The sequence below is a fragment of the Manis pentadactyla genome, chromosome 8 (genome assembly GCF_030020395.1).
Source record: "Manis pentadactyla isolate mManPen7 chromosome 8, mManPen7.hap1, whole genome shotgun sequence".
Taxonomy (NCBI): domain Eukaryota; kingdom Metazoa; phylum Chordata; class Mammalia; order Pholidota; family Manidae; genus Manis; species Manis pentadactyla.
The window spans coordinates 101679977-101695103 of NC_080026.1; the positions used below are offsets into that span (position 1 = coordinate 101679977).

Genomic DNA, 15127 nt, shown 5'->3' on the forward strand with positions numbered 1-15127 from the left:
ATTCATTTAGCTAGAATAACCAACTAGACTTTTTTCAGCAAGAACTTTATCAGATGCTAACAATGATAAAGTAATTGTTTGAGGACTTTAAACAAAATCATGAAGATTTCTCCCAAGTCTCCCACAGCTCTTCTTTAGTTGTTACTTTTTATTATTTTAAACAGTGGGTGAGTATGTGGTGGTTTAAAGTTATAAAAATATTATATAATCAGTGAAATCTGGGTAAAGGAAAAGAGGGGAAAAATTAAATATAAAGATCTCCCATTTTAATGGATTTCACTACACATTACTGTTTTGTAACTTAATTTTTTTCATTTAACAATAAACTGAAAAGTATGTATTACTAATATAAATCATTATTCATTGCAGTAGTTTATGATAGTATTATAATTGAACAAATCTCTTATGTTTGACTATTGAATTAGGGCTCTTTTTCTTTATTTAAATATAACCACTACCACCAAATAACAACACTGTAATAACCATTCTTACAGTGAAAACACTGTGTCCTGTTATATTATTATTTCCTCAGTATAAATTCCTCAAAGTAGAATTCAAAGTCAGCATATCTTAGAAATATTTTCAAATATTAAACTGAGACATTGAAAGATCTGTCACTTTAAGAGAGTCTACTGGTTTAATTATTGTTGAGAAACTTTCATCAGAAACCTTTAAAAAGGATACCAGGCTGTTACCTTAATACTTGAACTTATTTTATTACAAATCTATACTAACCATGTCAAGTGTTAATTGCTTTATTTATTCATTGTCCATATTACATGATTATGTATTTTCAAAAGCTATAAAGTTCATATTGGGTAGTTATAAAAGTTCAGTAAGTTAATGTAACATCTCTGTCATTTTGTTAAGTGTTTGGGGGTTCTTAGTAAGTATTTTGTGTACTTAGGCTTTAGATTTTTGACAGAGTAATTTAAAACTCAACCTTAAACATTTACCACATACCTGGTCCCTACTTTCCCCTCCTAAGAAATGTGGGTGCCACTACCAAGGTCGCAGAAGATTGTGTGGATTGCATGAAATCAAATATGAACTCCCCAAAGTAGTCTCTGTTGGATAAATAGGTGCTTAAATTTTTCTTTCTTTATTTCTTAGTGTAGCTAGACAGCAAGACATTTTATCTTCTGTAAGTCTGTTTCTAAAATGTAGAGCCTCACCTGATTTTTCAGTTTGATGAATTTCTGCAAATACATAATTTTCAGTGAGAATATTATCAGTTTTAAAAGGATGCATAATTATAATCAACTTAATGAAAAGAGTTACTTTTGAACATTTGGACAGTATTTTTCTTGATATGTTTACTCTTATTAGAATTTTAATTTTATATGTTCTAGAAACTGTTGAATTTAATAGAAGATTTGAAAGAAAAACTGATAAATGAAAGAAAAGGAAAGTTAGCATTGGAATTTAAAATTCGTGAAGAGGTTACACAGGAGTTTACTCAATATTTGGCTCAAAGGGAAGCTGATTTTAAGTAAGTTACTTCTTTCATGTCCTGGGAAAAAATTGAGTATTTTATTTACTTGTTTTATTTTTTTAAACTTGTTTACTTATTTTATACTAGGTGGCCTTTGAATTTGCTGACCTCTTTTTCAGAATACAGGCTTGATAATAGCTGTTTCTAATCTCTGTGGTGATTCTGAATTATATTTGAATGATTATTAAAATCTGCTTTTAATTTGTAATGTGTTTAATCTTAGAAATTTACAACAAAAACACAAAGTAGTGCTTTTTCTGTTTCCTAATGGATTAATTTGTTATGAAGGGAAACTCTTCGTGAGGAACGAGAGAGATTAGAAGAAAATGCTGAATGTCGTTTGGCTATCTTCAAGGATTTGGTTGGTAAATGCAACACTCAGGAAGAACCAGCAAGGGAAGATCATGCCGTGAATGTTGAAACCAAAGTAGGTTAACTGAAGTATTAACTTCAGTGAGGTGTCTGCTACCAGGATTTAGTGTACCCATCAGTGATGAGAAACATTAATATGCTTTAGAATTAAAAAAAAAACTTACTGTGTATCTTTATTATAATTAAGCATGCTTTGTTAGGAATGTAAGCACAGGTAGTTTAAATATAGCTATTGGACTTGAAAAATGTGTCTCTCTGTTGCATTTATATCTTACTTTGGTGTTACTTGAGTCATATTGATTATAGGCAGACAGATTCCTTTTTGTCCGGTTATGGGATAGCCCTGTCAGATTTATCTTAAACTTACTAAATAATTTTAATGGTATAAGGGACCTAAAGGGTTATTTACTTCCTGCTCTGATTAAGATAAAAATATTTATATATAAAAAAGGATTGTTCTTGCTAGGTGACTGACCATTCCCTACTGGTGAGGAAACATCTTTTTCTGCTGCTTCCACTAAAGCTGAAGTTGATCATGTCTTTTTGGGGTTACTGCTTGTTTTTTGTATTTTAATTACTCAGCTGAGGATGGTGATGTCCAGGTTCTTGCTTTCAGACATGGTTTGGTTCTTGGTCTGAGTTGTGAAAATGGAGGTTTGTTTCCTCTTGCTTGCCTTTTAAGACACATTATATAACTGAAAGCATACTTGAGCTTGATAATCATAATTGTTCTGTAATGACTTATCATAGTTTATGACTTCTTTTAAAATGTGGAAATATGTCTCATTTTCATAAAATAGAAAATGTGTAATGGAACGCCATACTTTCTATATTATTTATTTAAAAATTTTTCAAGTTGTGAATTTTTTTGCTTTGTGTTTTTTAAACTGTCTAAATGAGATGGTACCACTGTATGAGTGTGAAAGCCACTGTTAATATTAGGCATGTAGTTTTTGCTATTTTTAGGAAGCACATAATTATGTAGGAATTGAAGATATTATTGATTTTCTTCAAGATGATATCACGTCACTGGTATTAAGAAACAGGCTGAAATTGCTCACTTATATATTGCATCTCTTGCTGACCCCCAGGAAGCGATTGCTTATTTAGAAATAAAGTTTAATCAAGTTAAAGCTGAATTAGCTACAACCAAAGAAGAATTAATCAAAACCCAGGAAGAGTTAAAAAAGAGAGAAAATGGTAAGTAGACATATTTACCCATAATTAGATATTATAAATGCATAAAAATATAGTTGGTGAGCATAAGATTAATGCAGCTTATTTATCATAGTGACCATAAAATTCTTTGATCTAGGTATCATTTTTATGGCTTTTTAGTAATTTACTATTTTTTTATAAGTATTTTTTTGCCTTCATTTATTTTTAAACTAGTATTTTTAGGAAATGGATTTCTCAAAAATAAAACCAAACAAACCAAGTTAAGTATTAGCTTTATCAGCAAATTAAGCAGTCTCCTAGGAAATTATAAAGCTATAAATTTTGTTCTGTATTCTGTATGAACTCACCTAGTGTAGTAGATTCTGCCCTGGGCTTGCAAGTTTGGGACAGAGTGATTCCTGTGGAGTGGTCTTGAGAAGTCTGTTAGATTGGTGCTTCATTCTGGCTCCAAGAGCATTACATATATATGTATATATACACATGTGTATCATCCCATTTGTGCTTAAGAGAGTTGGAAGAAATACTCTGCTCTTTTCTGTGTGAGATGAAATGGGTAGATAATAGCAGGTAGGTGGTGCATCTACATTATGGAGTGGATTAGAAGGGTACTAGCTCCTTTTCTTCTCTGAAGTTATACCAGAAAAATTTTGACTATTTAGTATACAGTATTCATTTTTCCCCTGAGTGTCAAAAGTGGCTTTTTCAGGAGCATTACCCCCTCTCGTGGTAGTATTAGTAGCTAAGTGCTGTCAAAAAATCCTTCTTCCTGAATGTTAACACTAGTTAAAAGTTATCTGCTATAGTAGCTCATGTTTCGTGATTATTCAATGGTGTATTTTTTTAGATGCTTACATATTTATTTTCAATATTCTTATTTTTTTCAGAATCAGAAATTAAGTTAAATTCATTGGTTCAAGAGCTTGCGAAATCTAATAAGGTAATATGTTAAGCTTTATTTTGTCTTGATAAGAAACTTAAGTAAGTGAAGGGGCATGAATTATAACAGTGTACATTTATTTTTAAAATTATTAAAGAGTAATAAAGGAATGTGATTTTAAAAATATTGAAAAATATAAGAGCCTTCAGCCTTACACCTCTTTTCAGTGATGGCTATTGGGAAATTTCCTCAGTCCTCCAGAAAATATTTATTTATACAGTTCAGTCTTGAACAACATGAGTTTGAACTTCACAGTCCACTTATATATGGGTTTTTTCACTAAATATATTGGAAAAATTTTTGGAGATTCGTGACAATTGAAAATTATTTCCTCTAGCTTTATTGTAAGAATATAGTATATAATACATATAACATACAAAAAAATATGTTAATTGACTTTATGTTATTGGTAAGGCTTCTGGTCAGTAGTAGGCTATTAGTAGTTAAGTTTCTGGGGAGCCAAAACTTATATGTGGATTTTCTACTGCTCACAGGGATCACTGTCCCTAACTCTTGGATTGTTCAAGGGTCAGCTATATATAGACAATGCATACACACATATATATACCCTTTAAAAAGTTTTGCAAAAGTAATTGTAGTTCTGTCTTGCTTTCTTCCCTCAGAAGAGGGAATTCTACATCAGCACATACAGATCTATGTTATTTTTTTTACTAGATGTATGGTGTCAATTAGATATATTTAAATGGTGTTTATTTTATCTGAAATTACTGACTTTCAGAATATGAAATACTGCCTTAACAGTGTGCTGATCAGAGTTCTGAGATCTCTGGTACCTTGTACCTTTGATCAGATAATTATTCCAAATGTTTGTAGATCAATTTGACATTGATACAGTTATAAATATAAAACTTCAAATGTACATAGGGGCGATATGAATTTAGCCCTCTAAACTTACTATTTTTCCTGACCTTCTCTGGCATGAATCTTCTTATTTTAACTTGTATTTATTCTTCTAAAGAGCTAAGTATTTTAAAATATGATCAGATATAAATAATTCAAGATCTTATATCTATTATTCAATATTTAAAGAAGTAACTAAAATAATGTACTTAGCAGAGGACTCTACAGCTACTCTTTAGACAATTCCTAATTGTTTCCTTTATTTTTTCTAGTTATTCAAATAGTAGGTGCTAGTTGTAAAAATTCAGTTATATTAAACTATGTAAATCAGAAAATGAGTACCCTGTAATCTTCCTCCTAAATTAAAGTGAAAATCAACAAATTAGTTTGGTAGCTCTTTTATTTACTTCATATATATTTATGTTTATAGAATACTTGCTATGTACTCTTCTAAGTGATTTACATATATGAACTCATTTAAATCTCAACAGCTTTGTAATATATGTTATTATTTTTTATTTTTACAGAGAGGTAAATAACTTGCTCAGGGTCACAGCTTTAAGGTAGAGTAGCTAGGATTCAAAGCCAGACTGTGATTCCAGGGTCCTCTTACCCAGTATGCTATATTGCTTCTCTTTCCTTTGTTTATATAAGCATGTTAATTTTTAAACAAAGGTAAGGTTATGCAATGCAAAGTGTTTTACTGCCTGTATTTTTGCTTAGTCTTAAAATGTGAAGGAATTCTAAAACTGCATCACATTTACATTTTAGTTATTTTAAAATATATTTACTAAACATTGCTATTTTTCTTCTTTCTCAAGAAAATAATTATGCAGAATCAAATAATTCAAGAGTTGATAGGTATAATTGATCAAAAAGGATACTGTCAACACATTTCAGAAACTAAAGATTTGTATGGAAAGTACATTTAAAAGCAGTGGAAGAATTTAACTTTGCATTACAAATTATATTACAAGGTCTATTTTTGTTCAAAATAAGATAATTTAAAATAGATTATATAATTTAAGATTAATTTACTAAGCATGTTGGATTATTCTGGTGTGAAATTCAATTTACTGTTGTGCAAATCTGGATTCTTAAGAATTTACAGGAGGGCATTTGATGTCTTTGAACATAACCCACAAACTATGCTGACAGTGCTTTTCACATAAGAGGGAGGAGAAAATGTAGTCTTTGGAAGGTTAAGCTTCAGCTGATTGGAAGGGGGCCTCTGGGTGAAGGGAACTTAGATGTGCTTAGGTATCCACAGATCATAAAGCTATCTATCTGTCCATATCCATATAGAATTATAAATGAAATTGAGTGGAATTAGATTTTCTTCTTCAGAGGCTTGTTTATTATATGCATTTGTGTCACTATTCACATGCTTTTAGTATACTTAATAGACTGGATTTTTTTTTAGATTACATTATGTACTGTGGCATGTAAAGCCTTTAAGCGTTTCATAAATGCAGATCTAAGTAATTTCGTATTTATTTGGTTTAGGATGATCAGTGCATCTTTAAACAATGGTTTCTGGTTTCCTTGTTTTTATTGTAAACTCGTTTAAATCATTTTTTGAAGTAGAAATGGTAAACACATGGCAATAACAAGAGTTTGAGTAAACTGATAACCAATCCTCTTCACTTTCTTTAGAGGTGATTTTGTTTATCTTTTCTCTGCACCAGAAGCAGCAAGAATGGTATCTTGTATAAAATGACTGTTGACCTTTCTTTTTTGTAGCTTGACAGTCAAACTGCAATACACCAATTCTGATGATTCTCTGAACCATCTCAACATTAGATGGCTTTTGATACTACAGGGGTAAATAAGAAACATTCTAGAAGAATAGCTTATCCTTTGGGTTTTTTTTTTTTCTTTTTTTAGTTAACTTTTGTTTAATTTCTGGTAGCAGACCTCTCTTTGGACATTTACTAGATGTGTTATTCAGTCTGTCTGACTTTTTTGTACCCGAACTGGGAGAACCACCCTTGTAATAAAGGTAGAGAGTAAGGATGAGAAGCGTGAAATAGTTTATTTCAGTCATTTCATTGAGTGTCTGCCATGTTGCCAGGTACTGTGCTAGATAGATTCTGGGAGTTACATGAATTAATAAAAACTAGTTCCCTTAAGAACTCCCCAGTAAGAGAGAAACCACTTTGACATAATTATAATGAAATAATGTGGTGGTAGTCAGTATATGCAAGAAGCTGAGAATAGGAGGGAATTTAGGGGACACTTTCTGGAGATGGAAATGATTAAGTTGAGCCTTAAAGGGTGATTAAAACTTAGCCAATTGAAAGTATGGGGAGAGGGTAGTTCGAAGATGTGAGGGACAAAAAAGATACTCTGTTCTTCCAGGTATAGGAATCATAATGCACAGTCATGGAAATGAGAAGCCTTTCATTCAGTGTAGTCAGTGTAGGAAAGTACAAGCAATTTGTTGTTCAAGAAGAAAGTCTGAAGCAAGGAGAGGTGAGAAAATGAAGTAGGGAATAAAGAGGTTGGGGTACAATGGTGGAAGGCCTTAAATACTGCATTAAAAAGTTTGGATTTTATTCTGCAGGCAGTGAGAAGTCATTACTTTTAGGGAGAGGAGTACTAGAGTTGAGTTTTTATTTTGTGTGGTTGTTTTTGGAGACTTGGAGGATGGGATTGAGATGGAATTACACTGGAGGAAGAGAGACCAGTTAGGAGCTTCTTGGAAGAGTTCAGGTGATAGTTGATGAGGACTTTGATTTAGGGTAGTTGGATGGTGGTGCTGGAGATTAAGAAAAGCAAATTGATTTCTGAAATAAGGAGAGAGAAGACTTTTTTGAGACTTGGGGTTGACTTTTGCCAGTAACTGAATTGCTGGGCCTCCAGTCCCTCTGCACTTTTATTTGGTTATTCACTCCATTCTCTGATAACTTGATTTGGATTTTAAGTCTGGCCTTTGGTTTGGTAAAAATGAGGAAAAGAAAAGCTAGAGACAGATCACTCTGGTGACTACAACTTCAAAGAAAATTGTTGGAAATACAACAAGGAATTATATTTATTTTTGTAGTATGTTTGCATACTGTAACGTGTTAGTAACGTTTAAGTAAGCAATAGTAAAAAAGCAATATCCATTAGGCAGTATACCTAGTGTAATGGTCCTTGCTTATAAATAAACTTTTTACATAGGCTCTAGACCTTACTGTCAGCTAACTTAAAACTGTACGAAATTGAATTGTACACATAAACAACTGTGAGATAACTTGGAACTTAACCTGACTGTGCTGATTAACTGTTGGTCTAGGCTGATTAACTGTTGGTCTAGCAGATTCTTTCTAATGATGAAAAAGTTTATTTTGAATGGTGGTTCTTTATTGTCCTTCTAACCAAGCATACCTTAGAGGCAGAAACATTCCTTTTAGTAACTGTGAGTTGTGGAGGATAGATTTTTTTTGTTTTTGAAGATTGTATAGTTTGAAGGAGGAAAGTATTATCAGGTCATTCTGAGAGGTCTAAGAGTGGCGAAGGAGACAACTTGAACCTGTCATGGAGTGTTTGAAAGTTCTCACGCTCTATCAGAGGTGTGATCTGCCTATCCCAGGATTTTGTCATTTATTGAATGACACCTAGGGAATAACTGTAAGAAAACATGGAGTTTGTTCTTCCTGACATCCTCCATCTAATACCTAAAAAAACTTACTAATAACCCATTATTTTATGACTTAAAAAAGTCATTTCTCCTATATCTCCTAAGAATGAAACATTTGCTGATTTTATAATGTATAATGGCATTTTGTTTTTGCATACAATTTTTTTTTCTCCAAAATGGATTGCTTCCAGTATGCAGAAAGTTAAATAATCTCTGTATTAAAAAAATCCCTGCCTTTACCATACCTTTGATTACTCCATAGACTTACACTTACCTGCTGAGTTTCACCTTTACCCTTTCTGGATAATACTATATATTGTACCTTTTTTCTGTTTGCCTTTTAGGGAGACATAGTATTTGCCTTAAAACTTAAAAATCTAAATGATTTTTGTTACTTAGATAAACAATTTTAAAGCTGTATGTAAACTGTGTATCTTTGAATATATACGTAGGCTAGAAGCTAAAGTTAAAACTTTTTCTGAAAGTTGTTAAAATATAAGATGATGCCACTTATTTTTGAGAGGCTTTGGTCACAGAAGAGTTGCTGAGTTTCTAGAGTGGGACCTCAAGATTTTAAGTAAAAATATTTATAAGAAACAGTGTCGTTGCAGTGTTTTTGTATTTCTCTTTCCAAAACCCATTTTGAATGTAACTTAGAGTTAAGTATTTATTTTTCTGCGGTTATATTCAAACAAGTCTCTAACCTACGTGATCACCTTAGGAAACTTAATATGAATTTATTTTTGGGTATCAGGCTGAAGCTACATGCTTGACTGATTTTAGGACAAGTTTTTTTGTTTTCCTTAGTGAGTGTACAAATTAGTTAATATCACTCATTTGCCAGAGCCATCAGTTATTTTGTGGGGAGACATAAACAACTTAGAAAAGGTTTCAATAAATTTTTATGATACACTACTGAAATAAAATTTATGTAGTTTTTACATTTCCTATAGCTTTCTATATGTGAATTAATCTTTGTTTTACTTTAGGATGGGGCCGGTACATCTTTAATAATAAACAGTGAGTTGACTTGTAATCAAACAGTTGAAATGCCTGAGGACAACAAAGCTAAAGCATATTCAGGAAGAAAAAGATTAAGTGAAAATGAACTTCAACAAGATGAACCCCCAGCAAAGAAAGGTGCTACTTCATTTGCCAGCAGGAGACCTTAAGAAAGCTAATTCCTAAAGCAGTAAATAAAAAAGTTACAAGTAGGAGAAAATTTACTGTCTGAGGAAAAACCTGACGAAATCTAAACAGAACTGATTCTTATTCTAACATGTGATCAACTGTCCAGAGGATGGGCATATTTAGAGCTGTCCTTTGTTTTGATAAATATGTTTTTAGATATTGTGCTTTTATCACTTTTGCATGCCTATAATTCTTTTTACTTCTGTGCTTATAATGGTTATAACTTCCCACTTCAATTTTCATAATTATAGTAAAATTTTCATAATTTTTCTGTAAAAGTCTCTCCACACTGTTTTCTTCCTCTGAATTCTGTATTCACTGGGAGACAAGGACATTTGCAGGTAAGACTTTGAGCTGAGCATTACTAAAGACAAATGTGCTTGAGTTGTGTTTACCACAGAATTACTAAAACAAGTGGATGTATATGCTGTATCTCCCTATTTATGTGGAAGAAATACCAACTTTTACATTCTAAATTATTCATTATTTCTTTTGAAAGACTTCTGTGGCCAGATAAAGGGAGATAGGGCTTTCTAACATAAAGATATATTAGCTTTAGAAACCCGTCTAGCTGCTTAACCTTGAAAAATGGATGTTGTAAATTACTGAATAGTAATTTTACTAAAATAAATACCTGCCTCGTGAGGTTGTGAAGGATGAAAACAATTGGGTACTGCACCCATAAGCACCGTAGAACTTGAGTAAAATAATATTTTCAGAAGTAGATGCCTTAAAGGATAGTATAGCATTAGATACATGGTTCGTGGAATGTACAGTGCTTGTGTGAGCTAATGGATTGAGACTAATATGCATATGCCTTCTGTCATCCATTGAAGGAGGGGTGTCTTTGCTCCTGGGAGGATAACCCTGCTGTGATTTCAGTAGCATTGTCCCTCTCTTTCCCCTTGGTTATTGCCATAGATTAGTTGAGAATATAGGGTCAGTAGATCACTAGGAAGTGGAATTGGCTGGGAGCAAGTGATGTACACAGTGTGACTAATCCTAAGGGTACCCATTCATGAAGATGATTATTTAAGAACTATAGTTGTTAGCTGTAAATAATTGGAAGTGGGAAGATAAAAGTAAGTTTAAGTAAAAAAATTCTGCTTAAATTGACAACCACTTTGGCTATTTCTCAGTGATTCATGTTATTAGAGCCTAGAGATTACATATGGGATCATGTGGAAATTATAAATATAATTATCCTCTTTCCCGTCTACCTACTATTAAAAAATCTCTGGAACAAAGTATGTGACTCCTATAAGCACTGGGATAGGATCAGAGTTTTGATAGTTATCGTAGGATGCATGTTTTCTTAAAAGAGGGTACAAAGCCATTGCTATGGACTAACACTTTAATTTCTCCCTGACAAGGCTGTCCTGAATATGTTCTATAAAACTTTAGACACAGTAAAAATCTGTGAAAAAATTGTATGAATATCTGAAAAAATCAGGTACAAAAAAGATGGATTTACCTTGTATTATATAATTATTTACTATGAAATACAGTAAATTATGAGAAGATTTCTTGATCAAAAAGTTCTGTTGAACTTTCTGTGTTGACTTAGGGGTTTAGGGGCTATGTCTATATAATATGCATGACTCAGATTTCTTCACTCAAGAAATTCAGGGTCTATTTGTGAGCCCTGAATTTGTGATTGTTGTTTTTAACTTGCTGAGTTCTTAATCTCTCTCATTGAGATTCAGACATTTTTATAACTTGTCTTTTCAAAAGGCAAGAGGATTCTTCTTCTCTTTTTTTTTTAACATTTTTAAGTTACAAAAAAAATCAAGGACTCTTTTAACATCACTGTGTAGTTTTCTCGATTAGTCATTTCCATGATGAAGTCATAGGTGTGAGAATAGCGTCCTAAGTAGAGAATTGCATTTGGAAAGTAGAACAGGAATCTGAACCAGTGGAGAAGACTGGGTTATTCGACAAATAACCCAGTTATGAGGTGAGTTCATTTGTCAAATGAACGTTAACAATTAAGTTTTAGTAGTGCATCTATTCTGGGCATAGCTTAATCTATACCAACTATAATTGTTAAAGTTCTTATATTTGTATAACATTTACAAAATGCTTTAACATATATATTAGCCAGTTGGGCCTCTTAACACTATCCTGTAGGGAAGGTAGAAATACCTTATTCTAGAAATGTAGATACTGAGCCTGAAAAAGGCAAAATTTTACTTAGTTTTAATAGCTGAACTCTTCTGTAAATATTTTTAGGTTCTAATAATGCCTAACTACATCTCGTGCCCAATTTTCTAAACTCATTTATCATTTTGATATTCACAGTAACTTTGAGATAGGTGATATTATGTCCATTTTACATTTGAGGAAGTATTTATAGGGTTAATCAGTTTATTGACAGTTAATACAGCTAGTGAAGGGTAAAGCTACGTTAGACTTACCAGAATTTCAACCATTTTCCTCCTAATTTTACCTATGAAAATTTTAAGGTACTCAGTTTTCAAATTACTAATTTAGTATATCTGTAATAATTGTACTTTTAAACTGTTTTTTAGGATTTGGGATTCTTGCCTTGGGGTGTCTCAGTGAATATGATCTTCCCTCTGCCCCGTATTGTAATGATAATAAAGATTTATGGTAGAAAATTCACATGATACTGAGTTATGAAAAGAAAGTAGAAATAACTGGTAATCCTACTCAGAGGCAGCTACCATCACTTTGGTGTTCTGCCGCTTGCTAACTCTGCATTAACTTATGGAGCTATAATTTTAAATGGGCTTATGTCATGTGTTTTGCAATGTATTTTTTCTTTTTTACTTTATATCGGTTTTTCACTGAAAGTTTGCTGTCATATGTTTGACAATTGGCATGTATGGTAGCTTTTTGGTTTTACTAAGGATCGCCAAATTAATAATTTTCTTATTTTTAAAGGACCTATACATGATAGTCCAGCTATCACTGAAGACCAGATGAAAAATGAAGAAATGCAACAGAGCATCTCAGAAGATAAGGAAGACAGAGTTTTACAAGAAACTAATGAAGAGTCAAAAACATGTTTACTCATTGCTGAGAGTGAACTTAAAAATGAAAAGGAAGAAAAAGCAGAATTAAATAAAAAGATTGTTACTTTGCAGCAGGAACTTTCTTTTTCTGAAAAAAAGAGTGTGGCTTTAAGTATAGAGGTCCAAAATATTCAGTCAAATTATGATAAAATAATTTCTGAATTACATGTGCAGAGAAGTATAAATCAAGACCAGGGGGAGGAGATCATGAAATTGTCAAAGGAACTAGAAACAGCTAGAAGAAACATCACAAATAAAGTTTCACAAATAAAATTAATGCAAGCAAAAATAGATGAACTGCGTATGCTTGATTCAGCTTCTCAGATCTCAAACATAGATTTACTCAATCTCAGGGATCTGTCAGGTGGTTCTCAGGAGGATAACTTGCCAAAAACACAGTTACACCTTTTGGATAATGATTATTTGGTAAATAAGCAAGTTCAAGACTATCGTATTCAGGAACTCAGTAGGGAGAGTGCTTTCCACACTAGTATTGAAGCTATTTGGGAAGAATGTAAGGAGATTGTAAAGGCCTCCTCCAAAAAAAGTCGCCAGATCCAAGAACTGGAACAACAAATTGGAAAATTACAGGCAGAAGTAAAAGGCTATAAGGATGAAAACAGTAGACTAAAAACACAGGAGAGGGAGGAGAAAAATCAAGGTGACCTACTAAAAGAAAAAGAAAGTCTTATACAGCAGCTGGAAGAAGAGCTGCAAGAAAAAAACATTAGTCTTGAGGTTCAAATGCAGCATGTAGTTGAAGGAAAGAGAGCACTTTCAGAACTTATCCAAGATGTTACTTCCTATAAGGTGAAAATAAAGGAACTTGAGGCAACCTTAGAAACTCAGAAAGGTGACTGTAGTCATTTGGCCAAGTTAGAAAAAGAAATTTTGGAAAAGGAATCTATCATTTTAAACCTAGAAAGAAATCTGAAGGAATTTCAAGCAAATCTTCAGGATTCTGTCAAAAGCACCAAAGATTTATGTGACAGGGAAGTTAAGTTGAAAGAAGAAATTGCACAATTAACAAATAATTTGCAAGATGCAAAACGTTTACTTCAGTTAAAGGAAGAAGAAGAAACCAATTGGCAAGAAACAGAAAAGTAAGATAAATATTAATTAAAATGTTCTAAAATATGCAAAAGCATGTCATTGATTTTCCTGAGTAACTTAAATAATTTAGGTGGGCATAACTTAATCTGTTAAAGTGTAACATGTATGATGAGTAAAGAACTTGAACTTTGTGCATGTAAACCTTTGGAACCAAAAGATAGATGCAAAGATCTATTTATAAAAACATACGAAGTCCTCTCTGAAGGATTCATTTATGGCTTAGACATTTTGAATTTGTGATAGGTAACAGTTTTGGAGATTGGTAATAGTTTACACAGGTGATCCTGAGTGATTTGGTGTCTTAATATAGAAAAGTGATTTGTGACTTCTAGATTGAAAGAGGAGCTCTCTGCAAGCTCTGCTGTTAACCAGAATCTGAAAGCAGATCTTCAGAGGAAGGAAGAAGATTATGCTGAGCTCAGAGAGAAACTGGCTGATGCCAAAAAGCAGATTGAACAAGTACAGAAAGAGGTAGGTTATTTGAAAAATTGTGTGGCCAATTTAAACAACAAATACTGTTTTCCTTATGTATCAAGTTTAGATACTAATTTTAGGACTGAACAGAACATTTGTCAACTCCATTATTTTTCTTAAAATGAGAAGCTACTTCACAAAAGAAAATTTAGCCAGTGTAAAAAAACTGAAGACTTTCCAACATTAAGAATAATATGTGCCTCCTCTTGCAGTGTTAGAATCTTTTCTTTCTTTGACAGACTGCCAGGTTCAAGTTCCCCCCAAAAATTAAAAAGCAAACTTTTGTTTGCAGATAGTATTTAGGAAAGTATGCTGTGCAGTTTGAACAAGTTTTTATTATAGTTTAATTTTAAAATAGGAAATAAAATCACATGATTCCAAATTAAAAATATATAAAAGTTTATTTAGTGAGGAAAAAAACTCCCACCCCTGTCAGCCATCAAGTTTCCCTCCAAGGCATCAAATGTTACCAATTATTTTCTCTTCTTTGTCCTCTCTATCCTTTCTCTTTCTTCCTATTAAAAAATGGAAACACCCTGTGAACACTGTTGTGAATCTTGTTTATAGTATGTCTTGGCTGTTATTTGATATCAGGATAAAAGGAGACTCCAAAATGGGCTATTTGATGACTGAAATGTATTTACCATTAGTTTAATTTATCTCCTGTTTGTTGGACAGTTCAGAAAGTTTCCAGTCTTCTACTGATTGAAATTATGCAGCAATATCACTTTGCACATTTATAAGTCATTCTTTGATATAAATTGCTGTAAGTAGAATTTTTGGGTCTTTAGTTTGTACATTTGTGATTTTGGTATTCTCCTTAGATGTTATGCCAGTTTACA

At 32.4% G+C, this 15127-nt stretch overlaps 1 protein-coding gene across 2 annotated transcripts in view; it reads left to right on the plus strand.

The window, feature by feature from the left end:
- The window catches only part of KIF20B (kinesin family member 20B), a 102926-nt gene that overhangs the window by 20985 nt on the left and 66814 nt on the right, over positions 1 to 15127 (plus strand). For both annotated transcript variants that reach the window (XM_036928789.2, XM_036928790.2), the window contains exons 14-20: positions 1353 to 1492; positions 1784 to 1922; positions 2959 to 3067; positions 3931 to 3983; positions 9459 to 9609; positions 12568 to 13801; positions 14144 to 14282. In XM_036928789.2, the coding sequence (XP_036784684.2) occupies positions 1353 to 1492; positions 1784 to 1922; positions 2959 to 3067; positions 3931 to 3983; positions 9459 to 9609; positions 12568 to 13801; positions 14144 to 14282 (1965 nt within the window). The remainder of the gene's footprint in view (positions 1 to 1352; positions 1493 to 1783; positions 1923 to 2958; positions 3068 to 3930; positions 3984 to 9458; positions 9610 to 12567; positions 13802 to 14143; positions 14283 to 15127) is intronic.